This window comes from Bactrocera tryoni, chromosome 5 (assembly GCF_016617805.1).
Source record: "Bactrocera tryoni isolate S06 chromosome 5, CSIRO_BtryS06_freeze2, whole genome shotgun sequence".
Lineage (NCBI taxonomy): Eukaryota > Metazoa > Arthropoda > Insecta > Diptera > Tephritidae > Bactrocera > Bactrocera tryoni.
The window spans coordinates 14949241-14976607 of NC_052503.1; the positions used below are offsets into that span (position 1 = coordinate 14949241).

The window sequence follows — 27367 nt, forward strand, 5'->3', positions numbered from 1 at the left end:
TCTAATTGGTATTATCACACTTGAAAATTGTTTTAACTCAAAAAACACTTGTCATTTTTGAAATAACAAATCCGGTTTGAAAACACACACAAAACCACATATAGATATGTATGTATATTATGCATATAAACTTGTAATGCAACCATTATAGTAGTATAGCACATCATGAATCATTAGTAATTGCTTATGAATTCTGCCAAATTTCTAATCGTTGCTTAAAAGCCTCGACGGGTTCGTCACTAATTGGCAGACGTTACGACTTCTACGCATCAGACTTTGTTTGGGTGTTTCTGTAAATTTAGAAACAAAAATCTTAGCACTGCATACCAACATTTATAATTCACATATAGAGAGCAAATGTTATTTACATTGCTTGCACGAACCAACACTGGCGGTCGCATGTGCGACTCATTTCGATAATGGGAGTTTATTGTCAAAATCGGCAAATTTACTACAACAATAGCCGAACGGGCACAGAGCACATGCATTCCCAGTAAGAGCTTAAGTCAAATAAGCTGAAGAGCTTTACTTTTCGTTGCCCAAACGTGCGTGCCGTCAGCTTAGTTGATGATCGGGTCCATTTCCACTGTACAATTGAACATGGTTTCTGCGTAACTCTGTTAGCACGGCAAAGCTCCCAGTTATCCTGGTGGGGAAATGAAAAGGAAAATAAAAACAAAAATATAGTTTAACAAAAATGTATTTCTCTAGCTTTACACGCTCACTGCGGCACTTACTTTTCCCTGTAGTTTTAAATATGAAGCCCGGTCCGGCATTCATATTCACTTTATTACTGCCCGCCGAGCTGGAATTCGGCTCCTCTGATGTGGGTGTCGAGTGCATCAGCGTGTCCAAGTCATCTTCACATTCAATTACATCTGGATACAGCGGCTTGAAGTTGTTACGCCGCCATTGCGGCACACTCTGACCATTACCCGCAGCAGCAGCAGCAGCGGCGTTATGCAACTCGGTATTAGTCTTGCTGCATTCACTCGTTTGCATTGTTTTACGAGGCAAAGCTATAATATTGTAGGCTGACGCATTACTGCCATTCCGACCCGGTCGCATATTTGCATAACGATATGTGTAGTAAATGTCTGATTTGCTTTGTCCAGCACCAGCTTCGGCATATAAATTGCTACGTATACGCATCGACGAATTGGCAAAGTTCGAGCGCAATGAGGTGGCTCTCGTATGCATAGACAAGGTGCGGTCGTGGGCATCATTGTTGGTGCGAAATTTGCAAAAGCACAAATTGAAACGTTTATTGAATTCACGTTTGAATTTTTCCTGCAATTTAGAGGTAACGGTGCGAGATAGATGAATTGAAAGCGTTAGAAATGAATTTGTGTGATAAACAAATTTTTTAGAAAGAAAGAAAGAACTTTCAGAAAGCAGAAAGAAAGAAAAAAAAAAGCGTATAATATTTTCTACACATAACGATAGTTTGTAATTGAGATGGTAACAGATACATATATAAATGATTGGTAATGCGAGATGAGTTGATTTTGTGTCTAAAACTTGAGAGTATATAGAACTGATACTATCTGAAAGAAACGTGTTAGCTTGCACCACAAAAAGGTTAGTATTGCAGTTGAGTAAAATCGGATTTGTTTTTCACTTTAGATGTTCCTGTAAAGAGTTATCCTGCCAACGCGGGCGCAGCTTTTTTCCGAATATTTTTCAAATATTTTTCTCCAAAAATTTTTTTTTATTTATTTTATTTTTTTCCAAAAATTTCAGAATTTCTATGTTAATAGTGTAAGTTTGTAGCACTGAAAAATGCTAATAAAATATTTCATTTTTATATGAGAAAAAATTGTTGAAAAGAGGCTGTTTTTTATACGAAAAAACCTACGTTACCCCTTAACGCAATCGGTTCCTAGTCCCTATAAAAGTTAATCAGATGCTAATTGTGCTCGCAATTCACAGTTTTGTCAAATATCCGCAATTATTCACGAAAAATATGTATGTACGTGTGTATTGACTATACATATATTTATTTTTAGAATTTTTAAAAATAATAATATCTTTCTTTATAAATCATTTATAAGTTATTCATATAAACTTCATACTAAGGCAATATATGTAATGCTCAAAATGTTGGCGGAAATATCATCTACATATACGTACCTTCCACCTTAATTAAAATTAAATTTCGGAAATATGCATAGTCATACCTCTACACAGCTGACGCAAGGATTTAAAACTTAAGCCTTTTCACTTCACAACTTCTGTCACAGGTTTGCAATTACTACTTTGACGGCCTTAGCTCGACAGGCATTGCGCAACACTTCCTAATTATTTTTAAATTTTCACCTGAGCGCATTTGCAACCCGGAACCATTCACGGTTTTTCAACTTCAATTAATAATGGTATGGCGCGATTTACCACCATGAAAATATACATTATATGCGCTATACTCCAGCACCTGCGTCAATGTACCTTAAGAAGCCATGCAGCGCAGTGCTAATTACTTACAGCGAAAATGCTAGGTATACAGAATTGTGTGCTCATGCAAATAGGTTACCTAAAATCACAGCACTAAAGCTCAATTTGCATGAAGTGAAACTCTAATACCGCGATGAAGGTTAATGTTGCGTATACGCCATGGTAATCGGCGTTTTAGCTTATGAGTTCTGCGTATTAAATGTCGCATTTGCATGCGTTGCTAAAAGTTCTAATACCATTGAATGGTAGTTCAAAATTTCGGGGATTACATGGATATTTTATATATTTCTAAAAGCAACTGAATAATTTTCAAACAATGATTATAACTTAAAGATGTTGCCTTTAATTTTCGCTTGTTTGTCTTAAAGTGACACTTAGCGAGTATGTTGTGATTACAGACATATTTTCTAGATTAAAATATACGAGCTTGTAGTATCGATATTTACTATTGTCATAGCTACCGCTGCAAGTTTCAACAAATATAAAACTATTATGGCATTTTTGGAAGTTTCGGAAGTTTTACTTCAAAAATTATTTTATTATAACCTGAAATGGGTCTGTTCAGTGTGCCATAAAATTTATAATATCCAGAAGGAAAATTCGGTGACTTTATAATGTATGTACCTATGAAAATGATCATCTTGGCGCGCTGAGTCAATGATAGCTAATCATGCCAGTCTAATTGTCTATCTGTTCGTCAGTATATACGCGAACTACTACCTCAGTTACTGAGATATCATTCAGAAGCTACCTACACTTCTTTATTTTCTTAAGCAACTGCTTAGTTTTGGGAACTGCTGATATCAGAGCATTATAATTTAGAGCTGTCATATAAACTGATCGATCAAAATCAAGTCCGTGTATGGAAAACTTTTTCATTTGACTTGATATCTTAACGAAACTTGGTGCAGACTATTTTCCAAGCCAACGCTACAATACCTGAAAAAATTTCTCATATCTGGCTACTATAGCATATAGCTGTCAAACAAACTGAATGCTCAAAATTATATTTTTTTATGAATTTTTTATTATTTGCCGAGTTATCTGCACGAATTTTGGCTTAAATTATTTTCCAAGGCGACACTATAATATCTGAAGAATTTTTTTTAGATTGGACTACTATGACGTATATATAGCTGCCATACAAACCGACTGAAACATTTTTAATTTGTGAATCGCATTGTAGCTAAGATGCAATCGAAGTTGACAATTTTGCTTGTTTGTATCTTAAACTACCATTATCTACTATTCAATAGCTTAAATTTGCTATAAAATAAATTAATTAAAATTATATAAACATACATCTTATATACTACAAAGTATATGCGCTCATAATACTCACATTGTAAATGCCATAAATGAAGGGATTGTAGCAGCTATTGCTCATCGCCAACCAATCGCAGCAAAACCATATTATGCTGATAAAGTGGTATTCATTAACTTCTGGTATAGTCACATACAGCACATTATATAGCTGCAAGGGTAGCCAGCAGATGCCGAACACAATCACAACAACGATGAGCATTTTTATGACCTGATAGAAGAGATACATATATGACATTTAAAAGAAATGACATTATTACATAAACACAAGAAATAAGAGTTATTCGTACACATACATATATGTACAAGTATAATAAATGAAGGAGCAGATACATATTATGTGACTTTTTTCATTGTCAACCGCAATATTTCATGTCAAGGTAAACAAAACACGCAAAAAGATTGTTGTAAATGAGCAAAAATAGCCAGTTGCTGCTTATGAACTATTGTTTGCTTAGCCGGAGGCAATTCTTAGAAAAATAGCATAATTAGAACTGCAACACTACCAACACAACAACATGCATGTATTTGTATATTGCGCATAAACAACTTAATTAGAGGTTAAGTTTCCTACGGGTCAACATTCAGATATATTTAACGCAAACCACAGAAACGACTCAATGCACAAATACATGACTATAGTAAAGGTGAACAGAAGCAAATCGTGATTTTAATTATTGTTCAACTCACCTTCTTCTTATTTCGCATTAACGCCATGTCTCTTGTATCCTCGGCGTTGCCTGGCGTTTCGGTGAGCCACAGTTTCACAGCCATTTGTACGTAGACGAAGGAGATGACACAGCAGGGCACACAGTATTGTACGATAACAAGCGCATAACGGTAAGCCTTCAGCTGTTCGTCCGAGAGATTGATATTCGCGCAGAAGGGTCGTGTCACATTGTAGATGACACCGTCCTCTGCATTGATGGAAGTTTGTGTAAAGGATTTATAGAGCGAGTTAAAGATATTGCATATTACAAACAAACACAAAAGTTTCGTATAAGTTTTTCTAATATACATACATACATATGTACATATCGTCACATAAAATGCAAAACAACGTATCGTCCAAAAATCAAAATTGAGTTTTTTTTGCTTACAATTCTCTACATCATATTACATGTAAGTAGCATAAAATTTTCAGTTGCCACAGTCAGATATAACGAATATGGTTATGTATAACTAATATATAACCAATATATAACCAACATGTAACCAATATATAACCATTTTATAACCAAAACTCAATTTTTTCTTAATGTAAGTGGCTTCTACTATATCGTTTTTCCATGGCCCGCAAACTTATGAAAAGTGTTGTTACCTTATTTTTCATTTTAGGTGACGATATAAAAATATATACATATGCATATACTAAACAGATCTATATACAAGTACATACAATATATAACTTTTTCCAACTCACCTCTATACCGTTCATGGATAACTTCCACACGAAATGCTATGGCGATTGGGCTAGCGAATATGAAGGCCGATAACCAAATGCCAAACAGAATAAATTTTGAAATATATTTCGAAGGACGTGCTCTGCAAGTGGAATAGTAGAATGAAAATATGAAGAAATGAAAATGCTAAACACTTGTGACGCGAAAACTTATTAAAATGTTTTAAAAGTTTTTGTTTTTGTGCGTACACAAATATGTTTGGAATTCGTTTAACAGTTTTTTCGTCCGAATTAATTCGTTTAGAATTTTTAGCATAAAGATGAATGATGAAATATGACGATATTAAATTAAAATATAAAAAGTCTACTAAAATTAGCATTTATATTAAAGTAAAAGTCCACTGTAAATAATAAAATATAATTTCTAAATTTCGAAGCGTTGATGAAAGATTAAAAAGTATTTTCCGAAGCAGAAAATAAATTAAACTTTTTTTATTTTTAATTTTTCATATTTTAAATAGCAAAATGAAGTCACCAAACTACTATAAACTGATTTTAAATCGATTAAAGTTCTGTGAGTCTAAACAATAGACAACTTAAGCTTTAAAGGAGGTATATAAATGAAATATACATACATATGTATGTGCCTTTAGTATGGTGGCATTCACTCGGCTCGTGCATTTTGAAAAATTTTCGATACGAAGCATGTCAATGATGGACTCGCACCAAAATGAAATCGTGTCCATTACTGATTTTTGGTCAAAAAAGAGTCTTCCCCCACCGACCGTATTTACTTGATTTAACTTGCTGTGATCTTTTTCTGTTTTCGACACCGAAAAGCCAGCTTCGAGGAACGTACAATGAGACCATTGAAGCCAATAATTTATTCGCACTAAGACCATCCTATCCAAGGCTTATAACAAATGTATGGAAAATTGGACTAAGCTCTGACATGACGTACTTATATTGTAGCCTATTTTGAAGGCGTTAAAAAAGATTTGTATTAATGTTTGGTATGACGATTTTTGCTTATACTATAAATTCTATTCCTCAAATAGTTAAGTCCAGAAATAATCAATTTTGACTCGGAAAGTGAGTCACTGACTACAACGTCTAAGGAAAACAGCCATGTTTTGTTGGAATGTACCATGAGCTGCTTCTTTACGGCCAAAATCTTGATTTGAATCTGTATATTCAACAACTGGACCGTCTGAAGATAGCAAATGCTCAGAAGGGTGCTGTGATATTAATTGCACTTCTCACGACAACAGCAGTCCGCATACATCAATAATGGCTCGATAAAAGCTGGGAAGTAGGAAGTGAAACTTTACAAGTTTTTAACAATAGGGACGAGTGTTTCCATGAAGGTGGTGTTATGAAATTACCTACGCAATGGCAAACAGTTTTGGAACAAAGAAAAACTAAATAAAGTTACTAGATATTCCTATATCCTTTTATCTCTCCGCCCTCACTTCCTTACAACTTCCAAGAATATGTACTATATAAGTGGCTAAGTTCGTTTCCTTTTTTGTAGTTATTCAAACTTTTCTTGTATATTGTTTCTAAGGATTGCAATCATTTTCTTGTTTAAGTTTTCCTTGTATATATTTCACTTCATTAAACTAAACTAAAATTTATGTATTTATGCAAAAATGGAAGATAAAAGTTATTGCTTAAAAAGCTCTTCTTAGCATTTTAAATATAATTCTTTGTATGTAAGATATATTAAACTATGTATTTACATATTTAATAATTTAAAGCAATTTCACAATTTCTTACCTTAAAGGATTGATGATAGCACGATGTCGATCAATCGCAATGGCGGTTAATGTAAAAACGGAAACATTTACGCTCACCGTTTGCACGAAAGGACAAAAGGCACACATAAACCAGGGTAAGTTCCAACGCTGTAAAAGAGCTGCTTGAAACTGAAAGGATTTAAATTTTATTAATTTATATAAAATAAAATATTTAGCATTGTTTTTATAGTCAATAAATATCAATAGAATACCGATTTCAATTAAAATAATAACCTTAAGCTTCTAAAAACAAATTATAAATCTAAAAGGGCACCCTATACATATATTCAGAAGCATCGTTGAAATTGGCTTCGCTTGCATGACTACGCAAATATTCTGCTTCCTCATTTATACTCTGACTTCTCACATCTACTCACGCATGTATTTAATTGCTCCATGTACTCACCTGAAACGGTATACAGAAGAGTCCAATGATGACATCGGCAACAGCCAAGTTTGCTATGTATGTGTTGGTGACGGTACGCATTTGTCGGGCCGTTATCACCACCCAAATGACTAATGAGTTGCCAATGATTGCTAAAATGCTGATGCTGCCGTAAAATAAGGAGAGTATTATGACAACTACAATAGGAGCGGTGTAAAGACGTTCTGCAATTAATATAAGAAATTTTATAAAAGATATATTTACTTTTAAATTTATAAATAAAGCAAACGAACTACATTAAATTTATTGTGAAAATAAAATAGAACAGATTGGAATTCTCTGCATTAACGTTATGAATTGAACGAGTTCATTATTTCAGTGGCGGCTTTCGAAGGACTATTTGCTTCAAGATCACAGAAATCGAGCTGATAGATTTATGATCGAAAAGGGTTTTGAGTGCGGTAAGTGCTACTTTATTAAAGCTTCAAAATTTAGTTCTTCTATCAAAAGATTTTATAGCGGGGCACTTTCTACGATTGTTCAATCACCTTAAAGAAAGAGATGGCTTATTGGTTAATAAGTTAATGAAATGTCGATTCAAAATTGTTTAGCCAAGATAACAAGGATTATCATTTAGAATAAGACTTAGACTTTCTGAAGGAGTACTTGTGCTCTCACGGTTTAAAAATAAAACATATCAAGTAAAATATATAGTCAATCGATAAATAAATCGACAGCGATTTATAATCTTTTACATACCAACTGATCAAATTTGACCAGGACTTTTAATGAAGTAAATGAAAATTATAAAAGTATATGAAACATTTTATTGAGCGTTGGTATACTTGCGTTGACTTTCAAAGAGCCTATTTTGAGGGCCATCTTTTTTCAGTCCGGTTCAAATTTGATCATATGCCAAATTAATATAGCCACTGCTTTAAGTTCTTATTAGAAATTTTCCAATACCACTACCTTACACCTAAGCTCGATTTTGTAATTGGTTATATTTCAGCGCTGAATATCATCTGATCAAAATTGACCCGGACTGTTTACGATGTTAATGAGACTATATTCTATAAGTCAAGTGTATGAAAAACTAAATTAATCGTTGGTATATTTGTATTGGCTGAAAAGGAGCCATTTATTATCAGTCCGTGTCAAATTTGATGGGATGGTAAATTAAGATAGACACTGCTTTAAGTTCTTATTAGTAAGTTTCCACCACGATTACCCTCCACCTGAGTTGATTTTATATTTGGTATGAAAAACTGTATTAAACTTAAGGTGGTTTCACTTGTTCAGTAATCTAAAGACATGTTGGGTAAATAAAAATAAATCGGTAAATAGTCTTATTATATAATTAAAATTTCGAGTTATATACATATGTATATATAAAATAGAACACAGAATTATAATTCAAAGTAAACTTACCGAATTCCTCCTCCTCGAGTACTTCATCATCAGGTATTTGTAAGACGGGAAATTCATCCATTGTGCTATAAGTCAAGTTTTTACGAAGAAGTCTTTAAAAAATTTCGTAATATTTTATTTTGCCAGTTAGTGATATGAACTTTTATCTGCAAAATAATTTTAAAGAACAATTTGGTTTAATTAAAAATATGTAATAATTTTGATATTCTTAAGATATATTATTTTCAAGAATATTTCATATAAACCAATTATATTAGCGACAAAATTTGTTTTTTTTTTTAAATATGCTTCTATTCTAAACACATTGACTAATTTACAAATAACTAAAATTTCAAATTAAAAAATTTCGAATTCGAACCGCTAACTATGTTGTGGTGAGAAGATAAATGGCAAATCCAAGACGCCTTTAACATACAGCCGTCCACAGACTTCTCACAAAGCCTGAAGAGGCGCTCTATTTAATTAGATTAGTTTGAGAAATACTTTGGTTGCTTTACTGCACACACATATATCTTTCATTAACATAATCTAACATAACGGCGTTAACATAATCTATCGGGAATTCAACTACAATTGAACTATTTGCGTAGCTGACTATGTAATCAAACATACCTACGTAACCAACTCTAATGTAACTAATTACTCCTGTGCAGATTGCGCTCAGAAACCAGCATACCTTGGCGCACTTGGAAGTTATTAATCGTTGCTCTCCTTCACTAAATAATTAATTACCAGCATATTGGGACTGATGTCTGTTCTTAGGTGCAACAAAGTCCGGCATTCCAAGGCACAAATAATCATTAAACTCAGTTTACAACAATAGCAAGTACTTTTAAATGAAAATGTATTGCTTTCTATAGCAAATAATCGGAATGATTAAATCCCAGTTCTGCGTAATCGCTCACAGAAATTGTATTTAGTACATTTTCTGCATTGCATTTTCACCAAAACTCTCACTGAAGTGGCACAACTGCTTAACCTTGCATGGAAAGGCTATTATTTTACCTATTATTCATTTCTGCAACGTCATGCCCAGCAAACTCACATGCACACATCTGTAATTATTCCCAATTACTGCACTGAAGTGCTTACCTCAGAAGCAAATGCTATATGTTGGTATATGCTCTTTAAGTATAACGCATATGGGATAGTTTTGCTTAACCAACGGTTGTTTTCGACAGCATCATTGATCATTTGCTTAGTTATTGACATACATTCGTTTTTATATAAATTCGCTCTTCATTGTCTGTAATGCACTGATTAGTAAGTGAACCGTTATCCCACTTCCCTTACTTTCCCTTCCGAACAGAAAATCAGAGCCAAAGATAATTGATTAAGTAATATGCCCACCCGTAAAACGGTTAACCAAATTTTGTGCATTTACCAAATTCAAAGCATTCTTGACTGACCTAAAATCTATTCACGAAAGCCAATTGGGAATTCCAAGTGTAGCCAGTTCCTTCTCCAACTAATCTTTCGAACGGAGTGGAGGTCTTCCTTTTCCTCTGCTTCACTCGGTGAGTACTGCATCGCCCACACTCAGAGCTGAAGGATTTTCATACATTCGGTGACACGACCTAGCCAGCGTAGCCGCTGTCTCCTAATTCGCTGATCTATGTCAATGTCGTTGTATAACTCGTTCAGCTCATCGTTCCATCGAATATTCGCTGTTGCCAGTGCGCAAAGGACCATAAATCTTACCTATTGGGTTTGGTAAAAAAAAGCCAGCTTAACTGTCCAATGTATCTTACGTTGGAGCATTGAGGGCCGTAGAAAATATCTCAACTCAATCGGCTCAAACCTGGGCAACTGGGCAATCGCATATAGCAGATGATCCAAATAGAGATACTTTTTTCAATAGCTTTTTTGGCCAGAACACGTGTGAGTCGTGTCAAGTGTGCATGTTATTTCTGTTCAGTTTTGTTTGGCATTTCATCATGGAAAAACTTACTCTTGAAAAACATTTACAAATCGTTCAACTTTATCTCGAAAATTTAGGATCTGTAAAGGCTGCGGTTCGCTAACCTTATGGTATTTTTTATGGTATCCAGCAGCAAGAACTGAAGCGCTACCTTTCCAAGCGACATCGCTTCGCTCTATGAGCTCTTGAAAAACTCCAAGAAGATCCGATGTTTTCGAGGAAACTTTTGTTCAGTAATGGGACACATTTCTGGCTATATCCATCCAACATCGGTCCATAATTTCTTCAAGAATGTGAAGGTAACCGTCAATGGTGACCACTATCGCGCCATGAAAACCGACTGTTTGATGCCTGAAATTGAACTCCGCACACATCGCATCAATCAATGGATCTATTGAAAGGACACTTCGGTGAGCAGATAATTTTACGTTTTGGTCCAGTCAACTGGCCACCAAGATCGTGTGATATCAAACCGTTAGATTTTTACCTGTGGGAATATGTATAGTCTAAAGTCTATGCGGACAATCCCGCTTCGACTCACGCGTATCATTCGCCAGTGTCGAAACGCTTGAACGAGTCATCGAAAATTGGGCTCAACGGGTGGACCATCTGAGACTTAGCCGCGGCCAACATTTGAAAGAGATAGTCTTCAAAAAATATACTCCAAAGAATGTTCTTTCGAATGATAATAAACATTTCCAAGTTTCATTGTTCATTCTTCAAAAAAGTGACGAACCTCGAAATGGATCACCCTTTATATGTACATCTAAATACACTCTAAATATTTACTTATGCCCACATAGTTTTAAAATACTATCAAAACAGCACAAAGCCCGAGTGTGTGCATATAAAAGAAAGAGAATTTTGAACGAAAATGTAAAATGTCCCTGACGATTCTCGTTTGCAAGCTTTTAGCATTTTTGCATTTGTAAAAGTTTGTACTATAATAAGGGACAAAGGCAACAAGTATGGTACGTGGTTCCGTAAAATTTAACTGGTACCTACGTATATACCGCCTACGATTAGAATGCTTTGATGTTTCACCCAGTATCTTATACTTACATATGTATATAAAAATGAATCGCAATATGTGTTGGTAAGCGCATAACTCAAAAACGCCTGGACAAATTTTGCCAATACTTTTTTTAAAATGTTCGTTGGGGTTCAAGGATGGTTTTTACGACAAGAAAATTTCGAAAAATTTCCGGAAAACCCATAAAAACAACCCTTTTCTTTTTCCCATACAAACGAATGAATGTTTGTTTGTTGGTAACGCTAAGAGAACGGCTACACCAATCTTGACGAAATTTTCAGAGGTTGTTCTCTGTGGATCGGGGAAGGTTCGAAAATAAAAAAACCATATGGTTTTTGTGAGGAAAAGCCGGAAAATTGGAATATTCCAAAAAGTAACTTTTTTTCATACACATTTTTTTTCAATTTTTGTTTGTTTTGTTTTTCAATATTATGATTTGTAAATTATTTAAATTTTTATTCCGGCTATTCAAAAGAAAAATTATTGAAAACTATTCAGTGAAAACTTTATGTTTCATATAAAGCGATCAATTACAGATTGAAATTTCTTACGAAGCCACGAAGAGGTCGCGCTAATGTCGGTCGGCGTTCTTTTTGCCATCAACGTATGGCAGCCCAAGACACATGAACGACTACTCTCAGGATGCGATGACATTTATGTGGAATTATGAAACGCGGCCAATCAGCAAGCGATCGTCACGATGTCACAGCACGACTTTTCAAACAACAGCTACGATGTTTGATGGACTTTATCTTGAAGCAACATATGGTACATACATATATATGGTGCTGTTAAATGCTGGATGTATTCTGTTGAGTAGCAAAAAAAAAGTTAACCGCACGCACACATTCTTCTTTGGATGGTGGATGGTAGTTACACCAGATCAAATTGATGAACTCATTTCTGCGGAAATTCCTGATGCAGATAAAGATACAGTATTATACGAAGTGATGAAAACCAATATAGTTCATGGACCTTGCAGACACCACAATCCCACTTCGGGTTGTATGTCTGACAATAAATGCACGAAACACTATCCAAGTTCTTTTCTTTCGGAAACTCAAACTGGAAATGATAGATATCCGCTCCATCGGCGTCGCTCACCAGACGACAATGGCAGAACATTCAGCATTCAATTTAGAAGAATGAATATTGAAGTTGACAAAACATGGATCGTATCATATTCGCCATTATTGTGTAATTCATATTCAAAACTCATATCAATGTTGAGTATTGCAGTTTGGTGTAATCGTTAAAAAAAGGGAAGCAACATGGCGGTTATTGGTCTTGAAAGATACGGTCGATACGTGAACTGCAATAAAGCGCTTTGCAGGATATTTGTGCGTCTCGCAGTTAATTTGGAGAATGGCCAAAGAGTGTATTTCAACCCAATACAGTACAGCCAGTGAAACACCGCCAGCAACAAAATTAACATTGACGAGTTTTTTCTAAACTTTCGTCAGTGATCCGTTTGCATCGTCGAAGAAATAGTTGCGCACAAAGCAAGGCAAACCAGTAGATTGACATCCAGATGTGTTCTCAACTAATGCATTGGGACGAATTTACACAATCCACCCGAAAAACGACGATTGCTTCTACCATCGGTTGCTATTGATTAATGTACGCGGTTCAACTTTATTTGAGTCATTGCTTACTGTGAAGGGTACGGTGTGTGCAAGTTTTGGAGAAGTAAGCAGGCAATTACAATTGCTGGAACATGTTAATCACTGGAATGAAAATGAAGTTCGCATACCTTTCGCGATAATCATTTCTACATATCAGCCTTCAAATCCGCGTCAATTATGGGATACGAACAAAAATGACATTGCCGAAGACATTTTACATCGCCTTCGCTAAAAATTGGAAATGGTAGAATTTCGGTTGATACTTCCGGGGGTTCGATATCAATTCCATCTTCCTTTATCAACTCACGAAAGATGAACTCATCACGAATGTTCGGACATTAGCCAAATTATCGTAACTACTATTCCTTAAGTACATGCGCAATGGTAGCTGCCAAAAATACCGATGTTGTTGACCTAAACTGGAAGATTCAAAGTCAAATTCCGGGAGATTTGCGCTCATACAAATCGATCGATAATCTTGACAATGAAGATGACGCCGTTATTTATCCAGTGGAATTCTTTGGAAAGGCTTGGTACGCCGCCGCATCATTTGCGTCCCAAAGTTGGATCTGTCGTTATTGTGTTTCGCAATCTGCATGCGCCGAAACTGTGTAATGGAACCTGACTGATTGTGATGCACCTTTTGCCATTTCAGTTCAAACGTATTCCGTTTCCAGTGAACATTTGAGATGACAATCAACAAGACACAAGAATAGTCGCATAGTATGTGGCATAAATTTGGAAATGCTATGTTTTTCACACGGCCAAATATACATGGCGTGCTCACGAAATGGGAAACCATCTTTTCTGTACACCGGAACAGAAACAAAAAAATTTTGTTTAACAAGTTACGTTACATTGAAAAAATAAAAATAAAATGATAAATTTAACTTTCATTTCATTTCAAAACGCATTATTTCACGCAGGACAACGGCTGCGGGGTCAACTAGTTACAAATAAAAATGTCAGATTAAATATGATCAAGGCTGGAAATCTTAGACAGATGCTTTCTGCTATCCGTTCAGGGGAAGTAATTACGCAGTTCATATTTAAAAAATGGCAATCAAATTTGAACTCGAGTTTCTTTGCAGATGCCAGTTACTAACGAAGCTTTATTAAAAAAAAAAAACATTATTTATTCAATAACATACACATCAGCAAAGAAGAAATGCGTCCTAAGCTCTGAAAAGCAGTTCGTTTTGCTCAGGAGCTTAAAATTACTAAAGCTGGATCGGCTTCTTTTCGTAAGTTCGATTTATGTATGCCGCATGAATTAACACAAATAACCTTCGTGCACACAGTTTTCGACGTCTAATCGCTGCTCAATCGCAACAAAATCGATTCATTTCTTAAACGGAAGGTTGTTGGTAAAGGAAATTTGACAGCTTACGACAATGTCGAACGAAAACAATCGTTGTCGAGTGGTGCCGGCTAAAACGGTGACTGAGTGAGGACTGATGACCAGAAAGGCATACTCTAACTTGATCCCTTGCGGCCAAACTTTTCATTCTCATCTGGGCTGTCAGTAACTGAAATGCTTGAAAAAAAAAACACAATCAAAATAAAGGCTCCGGGTTGGTGGTAGGTTCTATTGCGACCACTTTATAATCTGGGGACCAAGTGATCACTACTTATTCCTCTCTATAGCGAATGATTTTTCTGGATAAACTGCGTATATATACGGATAATGTCTTAAATAATTTTTGAAGCTTTCTCATTTTATGTTAATTTAAATAATTATGTTAATGATACCTAAAATGTTTAACAATTTCGAAAAGTATCGAAATTTTATTATATGCGTACCCCTTCATACAGAAATGCTTCAAGAGCGTATTGCTTATATTCCAGAGCCCTTTCGATATTAAATACCAGTGCACGGAGTGCTGTCTCTACCGATCTGCCTTTCGTGTGTGCGTATTGTACTTTGGACAAGTTTCTAGGAGGCCCTAACGACTCTAATGTGCACAACCAAGATTTTCTCTAACCCTTTCAGCATAAAGGAAGTTGGGCTTATAGGCCTAAACTCTTTCGAGTAGGTTCGGTTGTTTCTACCTGCCGTCGGTGTGAAAACTACTGTGGCATATAGCTGAACTTTATACATCCCCTAAAAATGGCCTCTGGCCACCGGCACGGACAGACAAAGTGCATTCTGTAGCATTGCTGGAACGATTCCGTCAGTAGCGGTGATTTTTGAAGGCGGAGTCTTAAGGGTAGGTGCGCCACAATTCAATTCATTCATTATCAACGTTATCAACATTACTCCAAAATAACTTTATATAAGCCCTGTTGCCAGTGTTTCAAGGCCTGAGGTGTTCCTCTAGAGTCGATTACTTCTAAAAACCCTTGAAGGAGCTAAATGGTCTGGAGCAGCTTGGCGGCATTGTACTCCAACTGCTCCCGAGCTGCCCAACTCATCTGCTTTTTTATTTCTTTCCATTACTATCTGACTGGGTACCCAGATAATTTTAAAAGTATTACCTAATGAGAATGCACTTAATGCCCTCTTGCATGACCTAACGCTGGTAGCGTTAATATTGCTGCTACGAATACCCTGAATTGCCGCTTGATTGTATCCTAGAAGGTTGATGGCCTTGTTGTTTCGATTAGATGCCTATTTGGCACCTTCTGTTATGCGCACAATCATTAATTGAAACTATTAATTACATAAGAAGCGCGCACCTATTTCTATTTCACCCGTCAGTGATCCGTCAGTGAATATGTTCATTTCGCCGTTGGAACTGTCGATCACAGAATTATTGATCGAATTTTCTCTACTGTGGAATGAAGTTGTGTTTAATTCTAAATAAACATTTCTAGAATCTTGAGCCGGCTGGCCGCAAGTGATGCTCCATACTTCATTTTATTATGTATTGGCCGGCTATCGCGCCTCCAGCACCTTTGTTGACGTAGTATTCATTGCACCCGTAATTACCAACAAGCAGGCTTGTTGCACCTGTTCCAACACAAAATTGGATAAAATGTATGTGGGTAAATGTGTATCCTTGGAATGTCTCCACACCGCCACACTGCTCCACAATAAGATCAGACACAACATTCATAATATGAACATTACGATTCCTACAATAACGGCTTTTAAATAATCCGACTTTTTTGAGTTTTTTCTTCCCGCCTTCGGTCAAAACCAAATGGTAGACGCGCTTAACAAATATATAATTTTATTCATTGACAACGTCAAACCCCCTGGGCTGTTTGATATGTGTACTTTAATAAAATTGAAGAATTCGCAATTGTTTTGAAAGTGTGCTAATTTTTTTTGGCAGTGTGCTTTGCACGCATTATTAAATTGAAGGATTTAATTTAATTTCAAATCATTCTTATAATTTGCGCAGTTAATATAACAGAGACCTCCAAACGAGTGCATTTAATTAATTCGAATTTCTCTTTGACGTCGCTTTTAGTTATTTAATTTGTATGTTTATGTGCACACGCATAAGCTTTTATAAATACATAGATATGTACTTAGAATTGTAATGGCTTTCTGAGAAATATTGGCATATATATGTATGTTTTGCCAATGCATATGTAAGCCAATTTTAATTCTTGTAATACAATACAATTTTGGTACAGAGTGGCTACTTGGCTATAAAACTTTTATTTTTAATAGTATTGGAGTTTGAAAAGAAATGGTAGTTGTTTGGCTTTGTTTTTGTGATGATCCTTAGTACAGAAATACGAGCGTTGTGGCTGGGTGCCTAATTGTCAGGTCCATTTCTTTATTTCTTATTAAGTATACATAAGTGATGATTTCTTCAGCTAAGTGCCTTACTGCATGGTCCAACTTGAATCTTTCAACACTTTTACTAGTTAAAACACTAATCTAATTATGTCTGCTATCGACTTTTAATTTGGCGACATATTCAATTGAAAAAAAATCGTTGGATTTGGTAAAAAACCTAATATTTTTCCACCAGACTCAACCGGCTAAAATCTGACCATTCGTTTACAAGCTTTTAACATTATTGCATTTGTAAAAGTTTATACTTTGCTAAGCGATCCGTAAAATTTAGCTAGATAGTCAGAATGCTCTGTTGTTTGACACAGTATTACATATAAAAATGCCACATTAAAAATACTCAAGGCTGGAAATTTAACTCACATGCTTGATGCTCGCTGTTTCAAGGAAAGTAATTACGCAGTATACCGACGGAAACAGTGAAATATCTAGAGCTCATTCTGGATGGAAAGCTTTCATAGAAGCCGAGTATCAAAGAGAGAGCAAAAAAGACATCGATTGCCTTATACTGCTGTAGAGAAGCCATTGGCAAAAAGTGCGGTCTCTCACCGAAAGTGGTCCACTGGCTCTACGGCACCATAGTCAAGCGTTGCGCCTGGATATGTATACGAATATGCTCTATGTAGACTCTATGTGGTAGAGGGCTTTAGAAAAGACCACACTTGCAAAGAAACTCGAGAGCGTTCTACGGCCGGCGGTGACTATTACAGCGCCTTCCAATCTCCTTCTGAGAGATGACCATCCACTCATCAAACATTGCGTTCAGGGTTGGTCAAGGAGTGCCTAACCTCGCTATCAATAGCATAGAATGTATTTGTGTTAAGACTGGTACAGGTGCCAGGCCACATCGTAATCGCAGAAGACACCCTAGAACCGCTATCGGTAGATCCTCTTGTGCTCTACTACTAGATAGCTGGGCCACCATCGGTACATGTGGTGTCGTGAAGCTTTTTGGAACAAGATCGATCGCAATAGATCTAGTAATCTCTTTACCCTCTGTAAAGCTCGCCTCTCCCTAGTTGTAGTTGTCTGTCGACGTGCATGCAGCAAGGTTGGTAATCTTAAAAGGCGCCATCTTTAGAAGCTGTATTGAAGAAGATGAGGTGGAAACAACTCAAAACTTCTTTCTTGACTGTCCCGCATTTGGGAGTTCCTAAACTAAACTACTAACAGACTTGTATATGTACTTATATATACACATAAATATATATAGTATATATATTGCTACGAAAAACAAACAAAGCTTCATATATCGATATTTTCCATCATCTTCTAGTAATGTTATCTCGACTACTATAACTCACATTAACTGAACGACATAAATGCGTTTTATCGAAAAGAAAGAATCACAATCAAGGTTGAACTCGAATTTCTTTGTAATTTCCTGTTATTCAGAATATTTCATTTCAGCTGCAACGACAACCGAAATTAAAGGCAAGAAATGTGAATTAAAATTCAATGAAAATCATTAACTGCTTGAAAAATACATTTACATATTTCTCAGTAATGAAATATTATTCAGTTAAGAGCTTTCAATATAATGAAAACAAATATGGTTTACAGAAGAAACAATAACATACACATATGCAAAGAAGAAATGCGCCACTACGCTCAGGAAATCCAATTAATGAAAATACTGATTTAAAGTGGAAATGGTAAAGCTCGAACATGCAAGCACTTTTTCGATTGCTCACTTGCCAAATATTACCCTAAAAACCGTTTGAAGCCATTTAATAAGGCTGCTACAAAATGAAGTTCGATGTATGGATGCCGCACGAATTAAGGGGTCACATGCGTTTTCTCGGATAAAAACCAGTCTTCTTTCAACAATTTTTTGACATTATTAGATTTTTTACAATAGACAATCTGAAATTTTCGAAAAAGACATATTTTAAACTCTCCCATGTGACGCTATTAGCTAACTCCTTATTGGATAATCTAAACTGAAAAACAATATGTGTTTTAGTTAAAACCTTAACTTAGAACTTGAACGAAGGCGAAAAAAAACTGAAAATTAAATTTTTGCCAGACATTTTTACAAAAAAATTTAAATTTCGCGATATTTTTTTTTTAATAGTTGTAATCGAAAAAACAAATTTTCCTCCAAGTCTTTAAGAATTGTATCTCAAAGACTTGTGTAAAATTTCATGAATACCGGTTGAGTAGCTCTCGAGAAATCTTGCTAACCGACTTCAAAACACTGTTTCGTGAAAAACGCGTTTAAGGGCGGCACACTTAGTCTAGCCTTGGAGGCCAAATTCCCAAAGCTGTATCTCCGAAACTTTTACTCAGATCAACTTGAAAATTTAGGACAATGTTATAGAGGTGTTGTAGAATTTACTGAAGCGCAAGCGCAACGCAAAAAACCCTAGTCGTGTAATCGCTGCTCAATCGCAACAAAATCGATCCATTTCTTAAACGGAAACTTGCATGTGAAGAAACTTTGTTCACTCATAACAGTATCAAGCCAAACGTTTCTTGTCGAATCGTGTTTAAGCGAGGAATGATGGCCAGGAAGGTATATTCTGATTTGATCCCCTTCGGCCAAATTCTTAATTTTAACCTGAGCTGTCAACAACTGGATCACTTAAAAAAACGAATAATTCAATTAAAATAAAAGTTCCGGGAGATTGGTTGGTAGGTTCTCACGCATCCACTTTACAATCCGGGCACCGAGTGATCACTACGGTCCCAGATTTTTATCCGCTCATCTTGGTATAATTTTTAACATACTTTTTGAAGTTTCCTCATATTATATTAATTTAAATAATAATGTTAATTCCGGCGCTAACATTACAGATAACGATACCTGAAATATCCAACTTCGAAAAGTGTTGAATTTTTATCCAGGAATGCCTTATATTCAAGAGCCCTTTCGATATTAAATTGAAGTGTATGGAGTGCAGTCTCTACTTTCCTAAATGCGTATTGTGCTTCTGCCAAGATCTAAGACCAGATCTTCTAATGAGTCCTCGCAGTTGTCCGTTTACTCTACACTACTTTTGCGAATTATACCAGTTGGGGAGGAGCTTTTGGTTTAGTTTAGTTCCCTGAGTCTTGCCAACTCGTTGGTCTTTTCAAAGCCACTACAGAAGTTCTTCCGGGATTCTCGCATTGTCCTACGCAAAAACTTTTTGTAGTCCTTTAGAAGTTCTTTATATTCGTGCCCTGCTTACCCAGTTGAAACATCCCCGTACTTTGCGTCTGCAATACCCAAGCAGCTTGTTCCACCAAGGGAGCTTCGTTTTATTCTTGAGTCGCAGCGCACAGTCGGTAGAACTCTACAAGGGCATTCGCAAATATAGTCACGCCCTTTTCAAGCTCTTGATTTAAGTTATATACGCAAGGTCTAAGTCTCTTGCCTAATAATATCTGTATAGTATAGTATGGAGAAGTGGACGTACCTACTTATATATAGTGTTATGTTAGAACATTTCTGGAGGTGGGTCCTATAAAAGTAGGCTCCTCACCTCGATTATCTACGACTATACTGCTTTAAAAAATACAATTGCCCCAAATCGTATGACGGGCGACAGCATCAGCATCCACCCATCCTTCCTTGCTTCCTTCTACTGGATGCAGCCGCCAGCCAAATGCTTAAACTTCTTGGATAAAACTATTCTCCATATAACAGTACTGTTAAATATTACCAAAACTAAAACAATAACTGATTACTGCTGAGACATAAAACCTTACACCTGAGATGGTATGGGAGGGATTTATAGGAGCCGGTGTAAAAGCTAGACGTTGGGCATGGTACCGCCCACTTTAAGATGAAATCTCAACCAAATTTGGTACGTGACATTATTCTTATATTCCTATCTTTTTCTACTTTATGATTGGCGTAGACAACGTGTATGCGGTTGTTCTTCATTTTCGCTGCTTGGCTCCAATTGGAGATTCCAAGCGAAGCCACGTCCTTCTCCACCTGGTCTTTTCAACTTGAATTGTGTCAATACTTCCCTGAGTACTCATATACCTAATATAAAGAATTTCGATCTTCCGGGTGACTTTGAACTGGATATATGGGCCAATATCTGAGTTACCTCAATGAAAGTAAAAAAAAGGGTTTTACTCCAAACAGTGTATCTTTATGCCTAAATTGGCGAAAACTTGACTTAACCCGCATATAACTAATATCAAGATTTTCGGACATCCGACTGACTTTACTCCATATGATTGGTTATGGTATGTGAGGCAACTTAATGAAATCCCGGGTCTTGATTTCGGCAAGTTGCAAGAGTATAAAATGTTCGGTTGCACCCGAACTTATCTCTTGCTTACTTGTTTCTCAATTATTTATCTTTTACATTATCTTAATGGAAAATAACCAATACCTCCTTTGGCCTTATCCATTTATCAAAAACTCATTAGGGATTTACTTGCGGAAAGAAAAATAATTTGTCTTTTCAATTTATCAAATTTTGGGTTTGAGTCGATAAAGAGGTAATGGCATTTCTCAATGACAACTTTTGCCTTGTTTTTTCTTCATAATTGCAATTAAGCCGCGTGCCTGTCAACCTTCACGGATGTTCAAAATGTATACACACGCTGCCCGAACTTGAACCATCAACGAAAAGTTTCAAGAGTTGCATATCCGTTAAGTCGTTGACTTACATATATGAACATTCTGTTTACGGAAGTGATGAGCCTTGTGTGTATGTGTGCTTGTTTATTATAAAGGGATAATCTGATTTATGGCAGAAGATGAGTTATGATAATGAAAAAATAAAAGTTGTTTAAACGAGTTCAGGTTAAATTCGGTTATGTTTTTTTGTGTTAAGTCGGTTTATATATTAAATATTTTTTATCCTTTAGTGCTTATAAAATGTAAAGTTGAATATAGTATATTAAACTATTCTTGGAAATCTTCATCGCAAGCTTTAACCTTAATAAAAGCGCTTTCAATTTTTGCTGATTCTTTCCAAATCATTTTCCAAGAAAGCCTTCATCTTTTTTATCATCATTTATCTGCCACCACTAGGCAAACGTAGGCGACAGATGCAGTGCTTTTGAAATATGTTTGTAGTGCTTGTGAGTGGTAGTTTCATTCCATTTCAAAGGCCTTAAGCGTTTGTGGTAGACAGAAAAATTCTATGAAATTTTCCTCAAAACTTCGAAAGCTTAGATATTTCGCAAAATTACAGAAAATTCTGTAGAATTAGAGCCTTAAGGCTGCTATAGCAATTAACAAGTATGGTGCCCAACTCTTTATTCCTAAAACACAAAATATCAAAAAATTGATATCTAAGTTGCAGAAACAAAAACTATTGCTTAGAAGTGTGGTCTGACGCGAAAATTTACATGCCGATGTGACAGGTAGCCCACCTTATACTGTTACCACTTAATGAGTTTATAATAGCAATGATGATAGATAATTTTCCAAAAAATACGCATTATAAATAGTATACTTTAATATAAACCACCTGATCAAATTTGACCCGGACTGGTTCATTTAAAATGAGTGGGCAAATCGAAGCGATCAAAATAAAATCCCAGATTTGTACGAAAAGATAAAAAACGATTAGACTTTTTTAATGTTCGTTTTGAGTTTGATCTTCATGATTCAATTAGTGCCTATTTGGCAGCTGTACGACGCGAAAGATTTGTTTGTAAATGTTTACCATGGAAATACTGAGCAACGCATCTATTTGAAAATTTATATTTTTAATGGAATCAAGGCAAACAAATCATTGAAATTATTGCAGAGAAATTTTGTTGAGTATTCGACTGTCGCAAAGCATTCAGCGAGGATTATCGAAAACTTGTGGCATGCGAATCGTCCATCCGCCTCTGTTAATGACGATGACTTCCAAAAAGTTGTAGAAGCAGTATTGGCTTCAGAGCAATAGCAGAGCATCTCAATATCTCTTTTGGATAAATTCAATATATTTTGGTTACATTTTGGGGTATGAAGCTTGTCAATGCTAGCCTCGTACCAAGCGGTCGAAAAGGGTTGCTTGACCACATAGCTGAGGCGATTCATTACATGCATCATTAATGGTGACGAGTAGTGGGCTTATGATATGATGCGAAAACTCTTCAAGAATTCAGCCAAACCAGCAAAAATCAAAATTCGGTAAAGCCTCCTCTGTAATACAGATTGTCGCATTTAAACAACGAGATACAGATTCTAATGTCATTTATTGGAAAAGTATTATATTTCTTTTTACTCTCCTGAATATTACCGCTAATTAAAGTTTGACAAGTTTGTTACGACGAAAGTGGGTCTATGTTATTATTGGATCTTGGATATCGATAACATATATTTCTTTATAATTTTAGCGACTTATTTCATACCTCACATTTCATTTGCCAGCGTATGCATTTTTTTATTTCGTGCAGTCTTTGTCATTCATTACTTTTTTCTTATAACTAAAAATTACGTATCACGTTGTTTGTCCGCAATGGACTCCTAAACTATTGAACAGATTTTAGTACAATTTAGCACATTGTGTTCAGTTTGAAGCAACTTAGAAGATAGAAAAGTCAAAACAATTCAGAAATAAGAAATACAATGAAAGCTGTATTATGTGGACGGTCTATGAAATGGACGCTCTATTAAGCGAACAATTCTAATTACTGGACAGAAAAGGTGTTTGGTCAGTGTCTGTTTATGGGAGATTTCACTGTATATATTTCTAAACATACGCATGTATTCACAATCCCCCCCTAAAAAATATAATACAGTTGAACTTCCATAACTCAAAGTTTACCATAACTCGAACTCTTGAATTAGCGATAGAAGTCAAATTGCACACAAATTTCCTACCATCACTCGAAGAGATTATGATGATTCGAGTTAGGAAATTTCAACTGCAATTATAATTTTCAGTAAAATGTCAAAACTTAAGGGTCATTTTCTCAATGTTTGGTTAGCAGCCATTTGTCAGTTAAGTTCTGGTAAACTTAACCAAGGTTCCTTCTGTCGTTAAAGAAACTTTTTTAACTATAACTGGCAGATGCTGTTAGCCAAACTGAGAAAACAGCCTTAAAATTTTCATCATAAGTCATCAATAAGTTCTAATTTCGATACTCTTGTAATACGCAACTCTTAAAGTCTTTTTACTAGCTTTTGTTAATAATCTCACAATTGTTTCTCTTCCACGAATTTTTTTCTGATCTCCTTTCAAAATCAAGCGAATTTGCAGCTTTATCGTCGTCGTTCTTATTGTCCTATGGTGCAGTTTAAACACAAAAGATAATTTAAAATAGGAAAGGCAATCACAATGTACATATATATCCACATAGATAATATGTATATATGTATGTATATATATATTGATATATGTTATATATTAATTATTGCATAAAATATTGCAGGCATAAATTTCCCTGAAAGGCTGTTCCACAATAGTCATATTAAGCTTATTCATATTCGCTTTTGCAGAAAATTAATTTACGCTTATTATGCAGAAGATAAGAAACCCTAAGGTGTTTGAGAAGATGGCTAATCGGAAATTATATATATATCTATGCATACATGCATACAGGTAAATACACGAATGACTATGTACAGCAGCTTACAAATAAAAACGAATATGATTTGCCACACGTGCAGAAAAAGAACTTAAGCCGCAAGCTGCTCGCGAAAAATTTGAATATTACGAATGGCACTTCCGGTGGCTGAGCATCATTACCTTATGATTTCATTACATAATCAAATCACAGCCACGTGTGTTATAATAACATGCATGAAAATACCAAAAAGCAACAGTGACATCGTTTCAAAGGGAATTCCTTATATTAAATAGATTATGAGAAAAATTCTTGAGTTAAGATTTAGTAAACGCAATATTTGGAATTTTTTTAATCTAAAAAATATCAGAAATTTAAAAAAAGTTATCAAATTATATGTGAAATTCATAGCCTGTCTGTTCGTCCGTCACACGTCCTTCCTTCTGAAGTGAACTGTTTATTTTCTTTTTTTTTTATATAAAGTTAATCAAATACCGAACGAAGTACAGATTCTGAGCTAAATCTATCTTTAAAATCTTTAAAAATTAAAAAAAAATATTTGCTAACTTTTTTGTTCAATATCTTTCTTCTTCCCGCTTTTGACATTTTTTATATACCATAAATATGTATTCTTCCATATACATAAAATATAGCTGTGCTATTACTTTAATGTTTCTCATACGCAGTGGTGGCCTACAGCTGTTTACCAACCCCTTCGACGTTTGCCACTTATAAGGTAACATTAATATTGATTATTTTCAGTATATGTACATAACACTACATTCAACACGTTTTCACGTCTCACCTAACGGTTGTTAGTAACAACCTCAAATTATCGATATATATGTTAATAACTTGGCGCATATCAAAATGCCTTTGATTGACAGGACTAATTGGTTTAGTCATATCTATCTATCCGCTCGTTCATGCGTACGTCTCTGCATTTAACCATATTGTCGATATTCTGCATACTAAATTTAATATTTCTGATGGTATTTGATACACGTGTCCTTGGCACACCTTGAAGAAGTTGGTATATCAAATTGGCAGTGCCGGAAAGTAGAACGTTACAGAATAGAAGACGGTATTTAGAACTAAATTTAAAAGCTAGGGTATCTCCAACAATGGGTATGATTAATGTTCACAATCAATTTGGGTAAGAACTGACAATTCACCACCTCATATTACGTTGAAATTATTATATTATCACAGAAATTATTTCATTTCTTATTAGGGGATATCAATATAATGTGTATGCTATCAATATAATGCCCTCTTTGAAGAGCTACATATAATCGTGTCTATAGAATCATAAACACGCCCACTTTCTATACAATGCCTTTCTGAATCTAATCAGTAATGTGTGTGAATCTTTATTCTATATTCTCTACGATTTTCGACCGTTATCTTTGCCTAGCCTCTTTTGATGATTTCATTTCTTTGTTTAAAGTGGATATTCCTGATTTTAGGTGAGATAAGCTATTAATAATGACTTTATAAGCTCATACATATAATGAATAATCGATTTTATAAAAAATTTTCCATGTAACTTAATACAATATATCGTCACCTAAAGTGCATTGAAACGTAACAACACTTTTCATAGGTTTACAAGCGATGGAAAAACGATATAAAAGAAGCCACTCATTGAAAAAAAATTTAAGTTTAAGTTATAAAATGGTTATATATTGGTTATACATTGGCTATATATTGGTTATATATTGTTTATACATTGGCTATACATTGGTTATATATTAGTTATCTTTGACACAGGAAGCTGTAAATTTTATGCTACATAAACTTAATATGATGCAGTGCACCGTAAGCAATAAAAAATTCCATTTCGATTATTTTGATGATATGTTGTTTTGCATTTTAGGTGACGATATGTATTTCTGATTTTTTTTTTGTGCACTTTAATTTAAAAAAAATGTTCTTTGACCATAGGTATACATATTTTCATGAAATTTGGCATGTATTATTGTTTTAAAACATAGGCACGTTTAACGAAAAATTTGTTCATATGCTGTCATACTGATTGATAAAACTCAAGGCTTTGTATGGAAAACTGTTTTTATTTGACAATATATCTGTACAAAATTTGGCACAGAATATTTTCAGAATCAGCATTATATTTTCGGAAAAAACTGTTCCGATCGCACAACTATAGCATATAGCTGCCATACAAACTGAGCGATCAAAATCAGTATAAAGAATTTGTATACCCTTTTATGTTATAAGAAATGTTACTGTGAACTATATTATAGCTTCGGTGCAAGCCAATTAAACTAATCTTAATTTTAATTGCTTTTTATACTATATTTATCAATCCCCCTCAACATATTCATAGCCATATGACAATTTTATTTATTAGGTTACGTGCGCTTGTAATTTCCGCATATAAAAATCTTATAATTTTTATTGTCTTCACTTAATCGCTTTCGGAAGCAGTAAAGCTTACGTTCAAAGGCAATTAACCATTAATGTTACACATTAGATACGTACGTGCACAGACCACCATGAATTCTCACCGTTAGAATTAGACATTTATGTTTGTTTGTAGCGCCATTATCCAATAATCTAATTACGGTAGGTGGCGTCAAAGCGCAAAACCGCAGTAAAGCGAAGAAATTAATTGCACCGAATGCGCTGTCAAGAAGGTGTGTGGCGAAGCAACGCGACCGCGGTTAAATGTTGCACTGCTGCGTTTAACTCGTTTATATTTGGTTTTGATTAAATTTTGGTAAAACTTTATTGAATTTTTTTATTTCAGGTAAATTGTTAA

The 27367-nt window shown here is 35.1% G+C and overlaps 1 protein-coding gene across 1 annotated transcript; it reads right to left on the minus strand.

Annotated features, from left to right (window-relative positions):
- Nucleotides 1-27367, minus strand: LOC120778616 (RYamide receptor-like). The gene is made up of 10 exons (XM_040110494.1): nt 27088-27367; nt 8792-8937; nt 7382-7584; nt 6956-7104; nt 5198-5319; nt 4465-4691; nt 3794-3985; nt 738-1290; nt 369-646; nt 1-290 (listed from the first exon to the last, which is right to left on the minus strand). Exons 2-9 carry the CDS (start codon nt 8850-8852, stop codon nt 642-644), a joined length of 1512 nt encoding a protein of 503 aa, XP_039966428.1. The 5' UTR covers nt 8853-8937; nt 27088-27367; the 3' UTR covers nt 1-290; nt 369-641.

Coding starts and splice junctions, on each gene's coding strand:
- LOC120778616 (XM_040110494.1), bottom strand. CDS start 8,852: ATGGATGAATTTCCCGTCTTACAAATACCTGATGATGAAGTACTCGAG. Junction 5,320..6,955: donor GCTATCATCAATCCTTTAAG/GTAAGAAATTGT, acceptor TTCCACTTGCAG/AGCACGTCCTTCGAAATATA. Junction 4,692..5,197: donor TATCCATGAACGGTATAGAG/GTGAGTTGGAAA, acceptor CCATCAATGCAG/AGGACGGTGTCATCTACAAT.